General features: G+C 41.3%; 1 protein-coding gene across 1 annotated transcript in view; it reads right to left on the bottom strand.

Moving 5' to 3' along the window:
• LOC124788508 (macrophage colony-stimulating factor 1 receptor-like) overlaps window positions 1-20,346 on the bottom strand; it is a 335,265-nt gene that overhangs the window by 22,189 nt on the left and 292,730 nt on the right. The window contains exons 18-20 of the mRNA XM_047255777.1: window positions 17,975-18,112; window positions 9,055-9,237; window positions 8,688-8,859 (exon numbers count right to left, since the gene is read on the bottom strand). Coding sequence (XP_047111733.1) covers window positions 8,733-8,859; window positions 9,055-9,237; window positions 17,975-18,112 — 448 coding nt within the window. The 3' untranslated portion in view covers window positions 8,688-8,732. The remainder of the gene's footprint in view (window positions 1-8,687; window positions 8,860-9,054; window positions 9,238-17,974; window positions 18,113-20,346) is intronic.

The raw sequence follows: 20,346 nt of genomic DNA, 5'->3' as shown, positions 1-20,346 counted from the left end.
CTGTTTCTGCAGCTCTGGTCCTGTCTCCTCCTGGACCCTGTCTCCTGCCTTCGAATGGACCCTGTCTGGCACCGCTTCCTCTTGGTCACCGCCCCACCCATCCTTCACCGTGACTCTTTCTGGCAGTCTCACTGACTTCCCTGTGCCTTCTGTCCATCCCTTGTGGAAGTTTCTTCACCACACCTGGCCATTCCTTGACCTGCCATCTTCGGTGATCTGGGTGCCCTTCTCACAACTGAACACAGATCAAGCATGAAAACAGGAAGACGGTGTACTGAGCTGTAAAAAATAGCAAAATAGAACCAGTGAACAGTCCAAGCTTAACAAGTCCAACATCGAACAAAGTTGAATAGCCACGGTATCATGGTTAAGTGGTCACCGTGTTGGGCTGCAGAGTGGACAAGCCATTATCAGAACTTCCTCGTAACATTTATTTTTATTTATTTTTTTCACAAAATTACAAACTGTCCGACCAGTCATTGAAATGTTTGTTCTTTTTCTGTAGTCTTGGCAATTGTCATATTCTACATAGGTCATAGAATAAGAGTCATGTGGTAAGAATACATTTCCATCACAAGTAAATGTGATGAATAGAGAGAGCAGGCGAGATACCACAGAAATGAAAACAACAAATAAATGGGTGTGAACTACATTACAACAAAGGAATTCAACAGTCAAATCTTTCAAAATGGAACACAACTTCAAAAATGTTAAAAACTTATGTTTTGACACAGCACAGGGAAAACTGTGTGAATGTGAAACTGTTGTATTTATTTGTTGCAGCTTATGTAACTATTATGTTTTCATAATTTCCTTTTGAGTGATTATATTCACATTCATTCAGACACTAAGATCCGGCAAGGAGGTATATCTCACTCACTCACTCACCAGACAATGTACAAAATGTGTGTCAATAAAATATTCCTATCATATGACACATGTACTGTTGCTAATGCCATATATGACACAACAGATGTGTTTTCATGTGGAGGATTTGGTCAGCTTGTCATCAAGCATTTGCAGTTCTTATCCTAAAGCCTTTTGGCTGCTAATAGAGGAGTTAAGCAGAATCAACTTTCATTTTAGGTCCCTTTCTTACACCTCACTGTTTCACGTGGATGTTGCACCATCACACAGACATGAATTTGAAAGCAGCGAACAGTGAAAAAAAGAAAGAAAGAAAAGAAAAGAAAAAAAAATAGCACAAGGGAGCTCTGAACGTGGTTCTTGGCCTCATAACCATGATGCCATGGCTTTCCTCAGTGCTCCATGTTGCACGTCTTGTGCTTGGACCATTCGCTGTTTCTATTTTTTTTTTTTTCTTTTTCACAGATGAGTAGACCTCCTCCTTATTTTCATGCTTGATCTAGGTTCAGCCTGTCCTCTGGGCCCTCTTACCAATAAGTCTGAGGGTTGTGTGATAGGGAGTTTCCCTTGTCAGTGCTGTCCCTGCCTGACTTTTGAATTCCAGGCCTCCTCCTGGGCAACCTTCATCTAGCTGCCCCCATACACTGTGCAGCCCTGTGCTGAGTAGCTGCTATTGCCTACTCCAGACCCACCAGCACACTCACTGCTGGCCCTGGCACTCCCCTCCGCACCTGCCTGCTCAGACTGCACCTGTTGCTGAAGCACTACACATTGCATGCTGGCCACTGGCCTGCATATGCCATCCATGCATACATATGGTCTACTCACCATCCTCTCTCCTGCCTGAAGCCCGTGTTCCTCCCTCATCCTCAGCTCCGTACAGCTACCCTCAAACATCTGCTTTCTCTCAGGCATCAGTTTTTTTTTCCTGACAGGCAACTTTTCAGGGCACCACATGGCCACTTCTCACTGCCATTCCGCACAGTTCAGCCCTGACCACAGCCCCCCAACCATCTTCTCCGCTGTCCAGGGTCAGGGTCAGATCTTCTCTCCACCAGTGGCCCTTTCCTCCTGTCTGCTTCTCCCAGCCAACTGCCTCCATGGGAAAGAAGACTGATGTTTTCCCAGTTGTTGTCTCTGCCACAGCCACTGTCCACATATCAAGATGGCTTTGACATCTCCCTCCAAAGAGACGAGGAATGCTGTATACAGCTGGTGCCTGATGACCTGGCACACTCACCATGCAGCCAGACGCCTGCAGCTGACTCTGCTCGACTTCACTGCTACATCTGCTACAGTAAGAAGGGCGCCACAATCACCAGACACAGCTGGTACTGTTTCACATCTGCGAAGCCATGTGACACCAGCCACTTCCTGGTGTCCATATACCGGACAGCCTTTATAGGAGTGCTGCCTGCAGCTCTCCAGCAGTCTAATGCTGTGTGCTGTGTCTGATGCTGAATCTGATTCTGAGTAAATAATGAGTCCACCAAGGCAATGACAGTGCACCACCAATTGTGAGATTGACCAATTCTAACCATGCAAAGTAACCTATGGTGACAGACAGTGTGCTTTCTCTTGCACCTTTGTAGAACTGTGCTCAATGAGTGACAATTATTCTTATTAGATCACAATGATCTGTTGTGTTCTTTCATAGAGAATCAGTATTCTGTTGTTCATGTTTTCTTGTAGCTTTCTTATATAAATAAATTTCTATTGTTCAATGCTGCTTGGACACCTATTTTTTGCTGCATGCACCATCTCCATTTACCCCTTCCCTCTCTCTGTCCGTAACCTCCTCACGCCTCTTTCCATCCGTTTGCTTTGCGTCCCACACTCTGTCCGTCTCATCTTCCCTCTCTCTCTGTTGATCCCCTCATGACTCCTCTCTCTGTCCACTTCCTCCTTCCCCCAGTGTCTGTCCCTCCCCTTCTTCCCCCCTCTTTCTGTCTGTCCCTTTATCCCCACCCCTTCTGTCAATCCCATCCTTCTCCACACTCTCCCTGTCCATATCCTCCTCCCCCACTCTCTGTCTCCTCCTCACCCCTTTGCCTGTTCATAGCCTCCTCTCCTCATTATCTAAGGAAGAGTCTTACATCTTCCTGTGAACCTATCGCTCTATTTCTCTTCCCACAATGCTGTTAAAAATATTTGAAGAAAATGCTGCAACTCAGATTCATGATTTTATTCAAAAATTTCATGTTACTGCAAGAAATTGGTTCGACTTTCAAAAAGGCAAGAACAAAATAGGTGCCATCAATGAACTTGAAGAGTAAATTGTTTTATCTTTTACAAGTTACAAAACAACATAAAAATCTTCTATGGCCTCAAAAATAAATCTGAGTGCTGAACCACTCTCCACCAAAGTCTAACACATACAGTTGTGGCACTCTCTGCCACAAAAGTTGTTACTGTTTGACAGCTGGAGCAACACAGTGCTCCAAGTGGTGTGAAAGCTCACAGTCACATATATCATAAGGATAATGCTTGTTTTTAATTATTTTTATACATAATTAATGAAATAATTATTATATTTTGCATTCAATGCATTAGTAAATTACCAAGAGACATGAATTAATGTGAAAAATGTAAAAGAAGCCAAATCTTACTGATTAAATAATGTAAGGTACAGCTTATTCATGAAGAAGTACTTTTGAATATGCACAGAATTACAGCTTTCTCCACTGAAGGAAAGAATATATAAACACATAGTTCATACATTAAAAGCTTATAATTGTGTTGTTGTCTGTTCTTATTATGATAGGCACTTTACTTGCCGCTTAAAATTATGTATAGAGTCTAATGATCTGCCCTTTCTTACACTTCATTCAACTTTCAAATACAAGTATTTTTGCAAATTTAATTACTTTTGCTATAAAAACGAATGTTTTGAAGATTCTTGTGGTCTGTGGCTCAGATTATAGCAACAATTGCAGAATTGGTTTCTTCTGGATTGGGAAACAGTTTTATTACGTTTGACATTTTATCGTCATGTCTGTGTGACTCTCCCTTCCACTACAGGGATGGCATTTTATTTGGTACATTAACTACTGTGCATAGGTGTTTCCTATGTTTCACATTCATAGATGTGGCTGGAAGTGTAGTGAAGAAAACTTCACATCATTTAGTAGACATATGACATCTTTCTGCAAAAGGAGAGATCTTTTGGTACTTACTATTCTTAATTCTTAAAAGAAAATAGTATTCTTCAGTAAAGATTGGTAAGTTATAAGAGATTCATAAATAAACTGTCCTGATTATACTGTTTCATGTGTCCCAGGGTCCTTAGAAAATTAAAGAAAGGCAAATGTGATGTCATTTAATAGTTATTGTGGATTTTTATGGCACAATGTACACTCCCTATTGTAAAAACTATCTTACAAATCAATATAAACCATACCTTTCACACTCAGTCAAAATTGTACTCAGAAGTGTAACTTGCTGGCCGCTTGGCATGCTACTATCACAGGGGCTAACAAAAATGAGACAGAGTATCATGATTGTTATGTTAGGCTGTGTCCTTATAGCTCTGTGAATTCAAAAGATACAGAATCAGAGGCAATGGTTCATCATAGTACAGATTGTGTTAAATGAAAGAAAGGAATGGCTTAGTTGTAACATCACATTCAGAAACTATCTATCGCAGGGGGTAACCACTGCTTATACAGCTAAAACCCAGTTTTTTATTTTTATTTATTTATTTATTTTTTGCACACAGAGATATATCAATTCTCTCACCATTAAGGCCATTTATCTTTAAATCTCTACATGTACAATAAGTGTTTCAAGATGAAAAAGTCATAAATACTGCAGAAGTACATGTCACTGAATAAAATTACATCATCTAACAGATGACTGTGAGCACCAAATTCACTAGTGTCATAAATTAGTTATATCTGATAACCCCTCCCCCCATGAACCATGGACCTTGCCGATGGTGGGGACGCTTGCGTGCCTCAACAATACAGATAGCCGTACCATAGGTGCAACTACAACAGAGGGGTATCTGTTGAGGGGCCAGATGAACATGTGGTTCCTGAAGAGGGGCAGCAGCCTTTTCAGTAGTTTCAGGGGCAACAGTCTGGATGATTGACTGATCTGGCCCTGTAACACTAACCAAAATGGCCTTGCTGTTTTGGTACTGCGAACGGCTGAAAGCAAGTGGAAGCTACAGCTATAATTTTTCCCAAGGGCCTGCAACTTTACTGTACGTTTAAATGATGATGGTGTCCTCTTGGGTAAAATATTCTGGAGGTAAAATAGTCCCCCATTTGAATCTCCAGGCGGGGACTGCTCAAGAGAATGTTATCAGGAGAAAGAAAACTGGCATTCTACGAATCGGAGCATGGAATGTCAGATCCCTTAAGTGGGTAGGTAGGTACGTTAAAAATTTAAAAAAGGTAAATGGGTAACATAAATTTAGATGTAGTGGGAATTAGTGAAGTTCAGTGGCAGGAGGAAGAAGACTTCTGGTCAGGTGAATACAGGGTTATAAATACAAAATCAAATATGGATAATGCAGAAGTAGGTCCAATAATGAATTAAAAAAATATGAGTGCAGATAAGCTACTATGAACAGCATAGCGAACGCATTATTGTAGCCAAGATAGACACGGAGTCCATACCTACCACAGCAGTACAAATTTATATGCCAACTAACTCTGCAAATTACAAAGAGCTTGAAGAAACGTACGATGTGATAAAAGAAATTATTCAGATAGTTAAGGAAGATGAAACTTTAATAGTCATGGGGGTCTGGAATTTGATAGCAGAGAAAGAAAGAGAAGGAAAAGTAGAAGGTGAATATGGACTGGGGATAAGGAATGAAAGAGGCAGCCATATGCTAGAATTTTGCACAGAGCATAACTTAATCATAACTAACACTTGGTTCAAGAATCATGAAAGAAGGCTGTATACATGGAAAAACCCTGGAGATACTTAAAGGTTTCAGATAGATTATATAAGACAGAGATTTAGGAACCAGATTTTAAATTGTAAGGAATTTCCAGGGACAGATGTGGACTCTGACCACAATCTATTGGTTATGAAATGTAGTTTAAAACTGAAGAAACTGCAAAAAGGTGGGAATTTAAGGAGATGGGACCTTGATAAACTGAAAGAACCAGAGTTTGTACATAGTTTCAGGGAGAGCATAAGGGAACAATTGACAGGAATGAGGGAAAGAAATACAGTAGAAGAAGAATGGGTAGCTTTGAGGAATGAAATAGTGAAGGCAGCAGAGGATCAAGTAAGAAAAAGGCGAGGGCTAGTAGAAATCCTTGGGTAACAGAAGAGATACTGAATTTAATTGTTGAAAGGAGAAAATACAAAAATGCAGCAAGTGAAGCAGACAAAAAGGAATACAAACGTCTCAAAAATGAGATTGACAGGAAGTGCAGAATGGCTAACCCGGGATGGCTAGAGGACAAATGTAAGGATGTAGAAGCTTATCTCACTAGGGGTAAGATAGATACTGCCTACAGGAATATTAAAGAGACCTTTGGAGAAAAGAGAACCACTTGCATGAATATCAAGAGCTCAGATGGAAACCCAGTTCTAAGCAAAGAAGGGAAAGCAGAAAGGTGGAAAGAGGGCCTATACAGGGGCGATGTTCTTGAGGACAATATTATGGAAATGGAAGAGGAGGTAGATGAAGATGAAATGGGAGATATGATACTGCGTGAAGAGTTTCACAGAGCACTGAAAGACCTAAGTTGAAACAAGGCCCCGGGAGTAGACAACATTCCATTAGAACTGCTGACAGCCTTGGGAGAACCAGTCCTGACAAAACTCTACCATCTGGTGAGCAAGATGTATGAGACAGGCGAAATACCCTCAGACTTCAAGAATAATATAATAACTCCAATCCCAAAAAAAAGCAGATGTTTACACATGTGAAAATTACCAAACTATCAGTTTAATAAGTCACAGCTGGAAAATACTAACGCGAATTCTTTACAGACGAATGGAAAAACTGGTAGAAGCCGATCTCGGGGAAGATCAGTTTGGATTCCCTAGAAATGTTGGAACACGTGAGGCAATACTGATCCTACAACTTATCTTAGAAGAAAGATTAAGGAAAGGCAAACCTACATTTCTAGCATTTGTAGACTTAGAGAAAGCTTTTGACAATGTTGACTGGAATACTCTCTTTCAAATTCTAAAGGCGGCAGGGGTAAAATACAAGGGAGCGAAAGGCTATTAACAATTTGTACAGAAACCAGATGGCAGTTATAAGAGTTGAGGGACATGAAAGGGAAGCAGTGATTGGGAAGGGAGTGCGACAGGGTTGTAGCCTCTCCCCGATGTTATTCAATCTGTATATTGAGCAAGCAGTAAAGGAAATGAAAGAAAAGTTCGGAGTAGGTATTAAAATCCATGGAGAAGAAATAAAAACTTTGAGGTTCGCCGATGACATTGTAATTCTCTCAGAGACAGCAAAGCACTTGGAAGAGCAGTTGAACAGAATGGATAGCATCTTGAAAGGAGGGTATAAGATGAACATCAACAAAAGCAAAACGAGGATAATGGAATGTAGTCGAATTAAGTCGGGTGATGCTGCGGGAATTAGATTAGGAAATGAGACACTTAAAGTAGTAAAGGAGTTTTGCTATTTGGGGAGCAAAATAACTGATGATGGTTGAAGTATAGAGGATATAAAATGTAGACCGGCAATGGCAAGGAAAGCGTTTCTGAAGAAGAGAAATTTGTTAACATCGAGTATTGATTTAAGTGTCAGGAAGTCGTTTCTGAATGTATTTGTATGGAGTGTAGCCATGTATGGAAGTGAAACATGGATGTTTAATAGTTTAGACAAGAAGAGAATAGAAACTTTCGAAATGTGGTGCTACAGAAGAATGCTGAAGATTAGATGGGTAGATCACATAACTAATGAGGAGGTATCGAATACGATTGGGGAGAAGAGGAGTTTGTGGCACAACTTGACTAGAAGAAGGGATCGGTTGGTAGGACATGTTCTGAGGCATCAAGGGATCACCAATTTAGTACTGGAGGGCAGCATGGAGGGTAAAAATTGTAGAGGGAGACCAAGAGATGAATACACTAAGCAGATTCAGAAGGATGTAGGCTGCAGTAGGTACTGGGAGATGAAGAGGCTTGCACAGGATAGAGTAGCATGGAGAGCTGCATCAAACCAGTCTCAGGACTGAAGGCCACAATAACAACAACAATCTGATAACAAGCTAAACATTTACTTGAAACAAGAGACATCTCAAAACAGAACTTCCTTTGTTGTCGTATGTCCTTCTCTTATTTGCCATTAATAAACAAGTGCAGAGATTCAATGAAGTAATTAAAACAAAGCACAACGGAATAGCATGCACACGTGATAAGAGCAACATGCATCTGCAGCAGATTGCTCCAATATACAAGTCACAGTGATCACATTATACAGACATTTGCCATGGACTGCTCAATACTGCATCTTTTACAATTTTAATACAGAGGATCATATTTGACAATTTTCTAACTGAAGTGCTACTTGCTGTGTAACGATTTTCATGTAACCATTTGCTGGTAACAGCATCATATATAATGAATTGCTTGCTACCAAAGATCACTTAATAATATTACAATTATGGATTTTTTAAATAATTGATGATACTTTTCACTCTCCCAGCACTAGCAGTTTTTTACATTACTACACTTTTGTAATAAATGTCTGGAAAATTTATTTGCAAAGTGGACTGCATGTGAATAAATCTTTTCCTATGAAATGTGCAACAATAAAGCAGTAGATCAATACACTTCCCATGAGTCTCAACATCATGCAACATATGTCATCCACTGTTGAGCCTTACCTCTCTTTCAATTACTTTCAGGAGTGTATAACATTTTTGTCTCTGTTAAACTCCAACAGCTGGCATAGAATGTGCTTGCAGAGAGCCAGCAGTGTACATTGGTTCCAGATAATCAATAGGAATTTCAGGATCTTGGAATTCATTTAGAATGCTCTCACCGGTAAAACTTTGTCTGAAATCAGAAGGATAGTCATTACATATTAAACCTCACATATAGTACAGTACAACAAGTAAAAGAACCAATCTCAACTGGCATCTGTAAGAGTAAAATATTCTTCATGCTTTGACGAATAAATCACCCTTGAGGAACCAGTTGCATCAGAGCTGAAGTTCAATGAATATAGGCAAGAATGTGTCAAAGGTAAACCTGTCATGACTCTCTGTACTAGATGTAGATGTTTGAAGGTTCTCAATGTTCATCATGGAGTCCAGGTTCAAATACTCTTGTGGTGAAGCATTCTCAAGTAGTGAATCTAACTGCTGCCGTAGGTACGTAAATGTTGGCCTATCTTTGGGCTTCATTTTCCAGCAACAGAGCATGATTTCATACCTGAAATAAAAAGTGTGCATCAATAACACCTCTTAGGAATAAGGGATAGAATACTGACTGTTCAAAACAATTTCTTCAAAACAGAGATAATTTGTTGTGACAAGGATAGGAGGGCAAGCTATCAATGTTATGGAATGCCATTATACATGGTACGTAAATACTTTGTTTTCAAACATTTACTGATAATATAAATAAAAAGAACTCATTTTTATTTTGACATAGCCCTACTCATTGGTTTTGCAGTGAAGAAATGAGCTGCTGTATTTAAACATGGTCCTTTACTACATTTAACTGTGAACATCCTACATGATCAAAAACAGTTCTTTAAAAAAAAAAGTCATGTTAAAATAGTGAAAAGAGAGATTATGATATTGTCACATAACAGAAAATTTGAGACATCAGTTCTATAACAAATTACATTAATCTTCTAAAATGAAGAAACTTCCTTATGTGCAAGCATTTGTAGCTGTCTTTGCTCCAGGAATGAGGCAGCGAATGATGGGGAATAGGGGAAAAGGAAAACAAGATAGGAAAATATGTTAAGGAGGTATGAATAGTGAGAAACAGAAAAAGGAAGGAGGATTGGAAGGAGTGTGGGAGGTGGAGAGCATTATGTATAACTAAACTTCAGTTAATAACAATAGGAATGAGGCAATGAGTGATGGGAAATGGGGGGGGGGGGGGGAGTAAAATGAGATAGGAAAATATGTAAAGAAGGTATGAATAGTGATCAGAAGGAAGGAGAAACAGCAGAAAAAGGAAGAAGGATTGGAAGGAGAGCGGGAGGTGAAGAGCATTATGTATAGCTATACTTCAGTTAATAACAATATAAAAATAATAGATTGCTACTCGCCACATAGAGGAGGCATTGAGTGGTGGGTGAAAGGTACATTGAAAACAGAGCTGCCAGATATTATTAGCTGTAGGACTAAATCCTTCATCATACTTCTTCTCTCATCTCCACTCTGCCTGCCCCTGTCCCCTTGCACAACCCCCACCCCCCATCCCCTCAGTGTTGCTCTCATCAGCACACTATACTGCCCCACCATGTCTCTCCAAGAGTCTCACAGACAGCACTAGAATCTTCCATGCCCGTACTGTGATACACTTCCCCCTGCCCACCCCACGCCTCTTCTCTAACTCCACTCTTCAACACACCAAGGATTGGCAGATTGAAATTGTGTGCCAGACCGAGGCTTGAAACTGTGAAATATGCCTTTCACAGGCAAGTGTTCTACCAACTGAGCTACCCATGCACAAATCACTACCTGTCCTCACAACTTACGAGGGCTATCCAAAAAGTACATTACGTTTTGGAATTAAAAGTAAATAAAGTATTGGAAATGTTTTTTATTATATACAGATGAAAGCCACACTTTAATACTACTTTTCTACATAGTTGCCATTTAAATTAAGGCGCTTATCGTAGCGATGGATGAGCTTGGAAATTCCTTCGTCGTAAAATTCGCCCGCCTGCGCCTTCAACCACGTGATTACCTCTTTTGGGACAGAAAAGGTGTGATTTTTGTGGATTTCCTGGAAAGAGGCACTAGAATAAACTCTCAAAGGTATTGCCAAACACTGCACAACCTCAGAAGAGCAATACAAAACAAGCGCAGGGGAAAGTTGGGCTCAAAGATCTTGCTGATTCACGACAACGCCCGGGCCCACACGGCAAATGCCACTCGTGAAGTTCTCGAATCTTTTAAGTGGGAGTTGTTTCCTCATCCGCCGTACAGTCCCGACCTGGCACCGAGCGACTTCCACTTGTTCCCAGCAATGAAGAAGTGGTTGGCTATGCAGCGTTTTGATGACGACCCACAGCTTCAAGGTAACCACGTGGTTGAAGGCGCAAGCGGCCGAATTTTACGACGAAGGAATTTCCAAGCTCATCCATCACCACGATAAGTGCCTTAATTTAAATGGCAACTATGTAGAAAAGTAGTATTTAATAGTGGTTTTCCTCTGTGTATAATACAAAATTTTTCCAATACTTGATTTATTTTTAATTCCAAAACGTAATATACTTTGTGGATAGCCCTCGTAATTTCCATCAGTACCTCATCTGCTACTTCCTACATCTACATATACATTCTGCTAGCCACCAAGCGGTGTGTGGCGGAGGGCACAATTCGCACCAAAGTCATAATTCCCCCCCCCCGCCCCCCCCCCTCCCTCTGCGAGGGAAAAGTGACTGTCTGAATGCCTCAGTACAAGCTCTAATTTCCCTTATCTTTGAAGGGTGATCATTGCGCGATTTGGAAGTTGGTGGTGATAATATATGCACTACATCCTCGGTGAAGATCGGATTTCGGAATTTAGTGAGCAGCCCATTCCATTTAGCACACCATCTGTATGCAAGTGTGTCCCACTTCAAACTCTCTATGAGATTTGCAACACTCTCGCGGTGGCTAAATGTACCAGTCACGAATCTTGCCGCTCTTCTTTGGACCTTCTCAATCTCTTGAATCAGACCCAACTGGTAAGGGTCCCATACAGACGAACAATACTCTAAGACTGGACAAACTAACATATTGTAAGCTATTTCCTTTGTTGAAGGACTTCATTGCTTCAGGATTCTACCAATAAACCACAATCTAGAGTTTGCCTGTTACTTGTTCCATTTGAGATCATTTCGAATAGTGACACCCAGATACGGATGTTACTGCTTCCAAAGACTGGAGTGCTAGTCTTGAAAGTTTCGCAGGAGAGCTTCTGTGATGTTTGGGAGGTAGCAGACGAGGTACTGGCAGAAGTAGAGCTCTGAGGGCAAGTCATCAGTCATGCTTGGGTCGCTCAGTCGGTAGAACATTTACCTGCCAAAGGCAGAGGTCCTGAGTTCAAGTCTCAGTCTGGCACACAGTTTTAAACCGCCACAAAGTTTCGTATCAGTGGACACTTAACTGCAGAGTTAAAATTTTATTCTGGAAACATAGCCCAGGCTGTGGCTAAGCCATGCCTCCGCTATATCCTTTCATCCGGGAGTGCTAGTCCTGAAAGTTTCACATGAGAGCTTCTGTGAAGTTTGGACAGTAGGAAACAAGGTACTGGTGGAAGTAAAGCTGTGAGGGTGGGTCATGAGGTGTGCTTGGGTAGATGAGTTGGTATAGCACTTGAGCATGATAGGCAAAGGTTCCAAGTTTGAGTCTCAGTACAGCACACAGTTTTAATTTGCCAGGAAGTTTCATATCAGTGCACACTCCACTGCAGAGTGAAAATTTCATTCTGGAAATAGCAAAGATCACTCACTGCTCACCTCAGACTCGGTCCTGTTGGACCTCAGTGCTCAGAGATGACAGCAGCCTTGTATGTGTGAGGTGCGAATGTGTGTATGTATTAATCATTTGATAAAGGACTTAATTTCATAGCTAATAATGTCTAGCAGTATTTTTTCAATGCGCCTGCTGGCTACTCAGTGCCTCTTCTATGGATTAGCAGAAATCTACCCTTCTAATATTGTTAATACAAGATATTGGATAGATAAAAATATCTACTCACCAAGTGGTGGCACAAGAAAACACACGTAAAAGAAGGTTATACTTATGCAAGCTTTCAGATCCAGTGGGTCTTTCTTCCAGCAGATGGGCTGAAGGGGAAGGAAGAGGGGCGAAGGAAAAGGACTGGAGAGGTTTAGGAAAAGGGGTATATTTTGGAAAAGTCAACCTGAACAATGAGTCAGAGGAGACTTACTGGATGGGATGAGAATGAAAGACTGATTGTTGGGGACTGCACCAGTGGAACAATGTTATTGCATCAAATTTTGTTTTAAACTTGGTGATCCTCAAATTGAAACAATCTGCAAGATTTGACAAGTGTTTGGGGTGAAGCAAAAGATATCACACAGATAAAGGAGTGGTATAAGCACTTCAAAGATGGCTGCTCATCAGTGAAGAGTGAAGCACATCCTGGTAGGCCCTCAACATCCACAGATGAAGCTGTTATCGATCATGTAGGGACTCTGTTTGTGCAGGATAGACAAATCATGATCAGAGAACTTGTAAATGAGGTAAAAATTAGGATTGGATCCATTCACTACATTTTAATGGAACATTTGCACCTCAGAAGTCTCCCAGCAAAATTTGTGCCAAAGTTGGTAAAACTGAGAGCAACTTCATTCAGAGGTTCCACAGGACATACTAGGCACAGTGAACAGTAATCAAAACTTTCTTAACACAGTGATCACTGGTGATGTGTCCTGAGTTTCTGAGTATGATTCAGAAACAAAGATCCAGTCATTGCAATGGAAGCATCCATCATCCCCGAGACCCAAACCGGCTAGGCAGGTCTGCAGTAACGTGTAAGTCATACTGACTGTCTTTTTTACTCCAGTGGCATGGTCTGTCATGAGTATGCCCCAGAAGATAATAATGTCAATAAGGAGTACTACCAAGAGGTTCTGCATCAACTTCTTGAAGCAGTGAGATTCAGTCTGACTTGTGGGCAGCGAACAATTGGCACCTTAACCACAAAAATGCACTCACTCATCATTCTCAGTTAATTCAGAGTTTTGGGCCAAACACAACACAGCTGTGGTTTGTTGGCCTCCCAGTTCCCCTGACGTAGCACTGTGTGACCTCAGGCGGGGAAGACATTATGCAGAAATTAACAGAGCAGCTGTATACCACACCAAAAGAGGCTTTCCACTGATGCTTCCGGTAGTGGCAGCAGCATTGGGAGAGGTGTGTAGAAGCTGAAGGGGACTACTCTGAATGTGACTAATGTCAAACAAGTGCATCTGAATACTGATTTATTTTATAATCAAAAGTTGGAAGATTATTATGAATACTAACTAACTACACTGCTATGTAAATTGTTTATATTTTATCTCATTTACAATGAGCCCATTTCGGCAAATTGACGTTGTCAGGTGCCCTGTAAATACATAAATAAGCAATTATCTTAATATAATGGTCTTGTAACTATGACTTGAAGAGCTATAATATATCATCGTTGCTGTCATGTCTTGTCTGTTTTGCAATTATTACTTTCTCCCTGGTGTACAATGGAGATGTATATCAGATAATACTTGTTTTTCATATATGCTACTTTGCTTGGATGACAGTGGGTCAGTGATATTACATGTTCACAGAGTTACCATTATAAATAAGTGATGTGTGAAATTCAATTGTTTATTATTATTTTTATATAGGTTTGTTTCTAATTATATTTTTGCCTAAAGTTTGTTTCAGTGTTATATGAGATTTTTTTTTTTGAATAATTGATGTTGTCCTTGATTTATGTTGGTGTTCTGTCTCTGTTTTATACTACTCATGTTGTTATCGCTGTTATTATGGGTATGTGTTGCAGATGATTTTATCATTTTACCCATTTTCCTGATTTATAATGTGAATAAAGTTTTCTGTATACTCTTTGTGCTTTAGGTCGGTTTGTTCATTCAGTAAATTTGTTGGGTTGGTGTATGCATGTGAATATATCTCTATTTCCTCAAGGATGTTCATGAATGTTCCCTTCTGTGTAATATGGAGAATCTCTAGTGCTTCATTTGTGGGTCTTACGTCACGTTTCTCTGCTTGTAAACATTGAAAAATTGTGGATCGGTTGTTTTCACTTTCTCTGGCGTGCTCTTTATATCTATACCACAATAACAATACAACCAGAAAAGCACAATATACACTCCTAGAAATTGAAATAAGAACACCGTGAATTCATTGTCCCAGGAAGGGGAAACTTTATTGACACATTCCTGGGGTCAGATACATCACATGATCACACTGTCAGAACCACAGGCACATAGACACAGGCAACAGAGCATGCACAATGTCGGCACTAGTACAGTGTATATCCACCTTTCGCAGCAATGCAGGCTGCTATTCTCCCATGGAGACGATCGTAGAGATGCTGGATGTAGTCCTGTGGAACGGCTTGCCATGCCATTTCCACCTGGCGCCTCAGTTGGACCAGCGTTCGTGCTGGACGTGCAGACCGCGTGAGACGACGCTTCATCCAGTCCCAAACATGCTCAATGGGGGACAGATACGGAGAGCTTGCTGGCCAGGGTAGTTGACTTACACCTTCTAGAGCACGTTGGGTGGCACGGGATACATGCGGACGTGCATTGTCCTGTTGGAACAGCAAGTTCCCTTGCCGGTCTAGGAATGGTAGAACGATGGGTTCGATGACGGTTTGGATGTACCGTGCACTATTCAGTGTCCCCTCGACGATCACCAGTGGTGTACGGCCAGTGTAGGAGATCGCTCCCCACACCATGATGCCGGGTGTTGGCCTTGTGTGCCTCGGTCGTATGCAGTCCTGATTGTGGCGCTCACCTGCACGGCGCCAAACACGCATACGACCATCATTGGCACCAAGGCAGAAGCGACTCTCATCGCTGAAGACGACACGTCTCCATTCGTCCCTCCATTCACGCCTGTCGCGACACCACTGGAGGCGGGCTGCACGATGTTGGGGCGTGAGCGGAAGACGGCCTAACGGTGTGCGGGACCGTAGCCCAGCTTCATGGAGACGGTTGCGAATGGTCCTCGCCGATACCCCAGGAGCAACAGTGTCCCTAATTTGATGGGAAGTGGCGGTGCGGTCCCCTACGGCACTGCGTAGGATCCTACGGTCTTGGCGTGCATCCGAGCGTCGCTGCGGTCCAGTCCCAGGTCGACAGGCACGTGCACCTTCCGCCGACCACTGGCGACAACATCAATGTACTGTGGAGACCTCACGCCCTACGTGTTGAGCAATTCGGCGGTACGTCCACCCGGCCTCCCGCATGCCCACTATACGCCCTCGCTCAAAGTCCGTCAACTGCACATACGGTTCACGTCCACGCTGTCGCGGCATGCTACCAGTGTTAAAGACTGCGATGGAGCTCTGTATGCCATGGCAAACTGGCTGACACTGACAGCGGCGGTGCACAAATGCTGCGCAGCTAGCGCCATTCGACGGCCAACACCGCGGTTCCTGGTGTGTCCGCTGTGCCGTGCGTGTGATCATTGCTTGTACAGCCCTCTCGCAGTGTCCGGAGCAAGTATGGTGGGTCTGACACACCAGTGTCAATGTGTTCTTTTTTCCATTTCCAGGAGTGTACATAAAGGAATAACACTAAACATACATACAATGAAAAAGAAGAAAATAAAACATGTAATCACAACCTATCTAGGAAACATCTTGAACAAAATCAACAAATTATTCAATAAAACTGACATCACATTTGCATTTCAAAACACACAAAGCATCAGACACAAAATTCACAAAGACAGCTCAAAAATTCCCATACACAGCAATCCCGGCATTTACAGAATTTCATATAACACATGCCACAAATTCTACATAGGGCAAATTGTTAGAAACTTCAAAATTATATACAAAGAGCACACCAGAGAAAGGGGAAACAACAGATCCATATTCTAGAAATCCTCCATATTACGCAGAACGGAACGTGCATGAACATCCTTGAGGAAATAGAGATATATTCACATGCATACACCAACCCAACAAATTTACTGAATGAACAAACTTTAGGCAAAAATATAATTAGAAACAAACCTATATAAAAAATAATAATAATAAACAACTGAATTTCACACATCACTTATTTATAATGGTAAGTATGTGAACATGTAATATTGCTGACCCACTGTCATCCAAGCTGTCAGAAAAGTGGCATATATGGAAAACAAGTAATATCCGATACACATCTCCATTGTATACCTGGGAGAAAGTAATAATTGTAAAACAGACAAGACATGACAGCAACAGTGTCAAATGTAGGGTAAAAATACCTAATGATATATTATAGCTTTTTAGATCATAGTTACAAGACCATTATATAAGACCATTGCTTATTTATGTATTTACAGAGCACCTGATGATGGTAATTTGCCCATACGGGTTCATCGTGAATGAGATAAAATGTAAGCAATTTACATAGCAGCGTGGCTGGCTATTATTCACAATAATCATGTCATTGAAAGATATATTTTGCACTGCGGGCCCTATAGTACAAAAGTTGGATGCTTTTTGAACAAGCCTTGTAGAAAGCCTTTGGAGTAAGAAAATTGATTTTTTATGTTAATTGTATATTTTAATGCTCACTTTTCATGAATAAAATATACATTTTAGATTAATTAGCCCATAATTCCTTAGTACTTGCCAACAATTAATCTCAAATTCAAAAACAAGAGTTACATTCAAAAATAGAATACTAGAAGGAGAAATGACTTATGTTACCCATCATTCAACTTAAGTATGGCACATAAAGAAGTGATATATTCAGCCATAAAAATCTTTGGCCGCCTACCCAGTCAGATAAAGAATTTAACAGATGATAAAAGTAACTTCAACACAAACTGAAATCATATAAAACTGATGGTTCCTTCTACTTCCTAGGAAAATATTTAATGACTAATAGTGTGGTATAAATAGTAGCAGAAAGTTAATGTAATAGACAATCATGTCAATGGTCATGGTATTACCATATATTCATTCATAAAGTATGTTATAAGTGTAAACTGCTCTTCCACATAACAGCAAGAGATCAGAATTATGAGTCATGAAATAATAATCAACTAACTAAACAATTACGTCAGTCATGGCAATAATTACCTAGGAACATGGCACGTAAGAAAATAAAAAGTTTCAAGATTTTTCCTCTGTGTTAATGCGTGGGAGTTTTGGGTAAATGTCATGTGTGAATCACTTAAAAAGGTTGTTCATGGTAGGCACTGTTCATGAACATAAAGCAATGATATGTGCCCCTCAGACTTACAGTTCCTGACTGCAGTTTGGTGGGCACTCCATGCGATAGCCAGAACACAGCAATCTAAGCACACGCCCAGTTGGTGTCCCAGGATACGGTGTTGCTCCCAATGTCACTATCTCCCAAAGAAGTACACCAAATGACCACCTGTGCAAAATTGAGAAAACTCATTGACTGTTTTTGCTGTCTTTCCTAGAGAAAATCATGTATTCAACATCTGAGTAAGGCGTTATTAGCAAAGATGGAAGTAGAAGTAGCTACTTTGTATTGATACATTAACATACTTGATTTGTAAAATGATTATTAAAATACCTCAGTTTTCATTAATTAGGAACAAGCATAACTAACATATTTTATGGACATGAAGAACAGAAATGCCAAACATGTTGGTAATGTAAACGAAAATTTCTCTATTCCTGTCAAGCAAAATTAGATTATTTGGAGATGGGTTGTAACCAGTGAAAACATAACTTACTTCAACCTCATGTTCCCCTGATAAATAGGCACACTTTCAATCCCATTCTCAACATTCAGTCTTTGCCATCAAACAAAGCAGTAGCTAAAGTACTAAATAAAATGATGGAAAATGTTAATTGCCCTGTGGTAATGTCTTGAGTATAAAATTTTACCCACACCAGATGAAAGATATAAAAGGATCATTAATAAGCAAATTCTTGCTGTGCCAGATAAGATTCTGTTCCTCCACCGAAAAATCAGCTGGAGGCTCCCAGGGCATTTTTTGCAACAGGAGACACACCCTCTGCATCACTCCCAATTTGCACAAGAAACTGCAACATGGACAAATTGATAAAATCTTGGGAAAGAGAACAACAATAATCAGACAATAAAACAATGACAGATGTAAAAGAAAAAGAAGAACTAAAATGCCAGGAAGGATAGGAGCCAGATTGAACCACGGAACCAGGACAGCTATGGCTCCCCTGCATCAGAGCAGGTGACAGAGCATCCCTCCAGTCCCTCAAGTGGCCGACAAGGCCCTGTGCCCCACCTCAAAGAGAAGAATAGTGGCCAGACTGGGACAGTCCAGTAGGATGTGAACCACCATCAGACAAGCACAACATTGACAGTATGGTGTATCCTCATGTCCTAGGATGTGGCCATCAATCAGCCACCTTCACAGATAAAATGAAAAATCAGATCATCAGCTTTGGTGGCATCCACCAGCACCAGAGGCAGCACATCAGCTTGGTTAAGGTTTTGCCAAAAGGTGGCCAAATTGGGGCAGTCCAGTAGGAGGTGGACCACACCAACAGTGTGATGTATCCCCATGTCATAGGAAGTGGCCATCAGTCAGCCAAGTGTGGCCAGTGCAAAGCTGATAGAGAACAGTAGATTCCCTGAATGAATCATGAAGGGAAGACTGTTACATACTCATGGTCTCCTTCATTGCTCACAGTTTGTTCAGAGAAATCAAGGCACACCAATCCACATTCCAAGCCTCCAACAATTGATGGCACAGAATCAAGCAAAGGTCCAGTTTCAGTAACCCCACCTCCAGAGTTGGCATCCTGGCAGCCAACTTCATCAACTGGTCAGCACGTTCATTCCCTGGGGTCCCAACATGACCTGGAATCCAGACAAAGATGGCTGACTGTCCTCCATTATGGAGCTGAGAAAGGATATCCTGGATAACCACAACCAATGTGTGTCAAGGGTAGCACTGATTGATAGCCTGAAGACTCCTCTGGGAATCACTACTGATTAAGACTGCCTCGCTGATGTAAAAACGAACATGACTGAGGGCTTGAGCAATGGCCACCAATTTTACAGTGAATACACGGCATCCATTTGTGTGGGAGTGTAGTTTACTGTACCCTGCATGTGTGTAGGCAAAATCGATTCATCCATCGACCATAGAGCTGTCAGTGCATACCACTTCTTAACCCAGAAATACATCACGGACAGCCAGGAACAGGTTATGAAAAACCATGTGGTCAACAGAGCCTTTCAGTCGAAAGGATAGGTTGAGATAGATATGAGGATGGGGTACACACCTTGGAGGTGTGCACAGTTGCTCCCTGACAAGAGGTGACAATGAGGAAGGTTGGAGTTGAGAATAGAGATGCCATATGTGAACTGCAATCATGACTCCAATCCTGGACTGCCACTGTGGGAGGTGGATCTCCCTACCACAAAAAAGGACTTGTTACGTCATATGCTGATATGCTGGAGGGACTGCAGCATCCATAAGGAGGCTGTTCACAGGGCTGGACTGAAAGGCATCTGTTGCAAGTCAGACCCCATAATAGTGTATCAGGTCAAGCATCCAAAAACCTGAAGGTGAGGCCGAGCCATATGTCAGATTCCCATAATCAAGATGTGACAGAATCAGAGCTTCGTAAAGCCACAACAGTATAGAG

This window comes from Schistocerca piceifrons, chromosome 3 (genome assembly GCF_021461385.2).
Source record: "Schistocerca piceifrons isolate TAMUIC-IGC-003096 chromosome 3, iqSchPice1.1, whole genome shotgun sequence".
Taxonomy (NCBI): Eukaryota; Metazoa; Arthropoda; class Insecta; order Orthoptera; family Acrididae; genus Schistocerca; species Schistocerca piceifrons.
The sequence above is the reverse complement of the archived record's forward strand: the minus strand, read 5'-3'. Positions and strand labels throughout refer to the sequence as shown.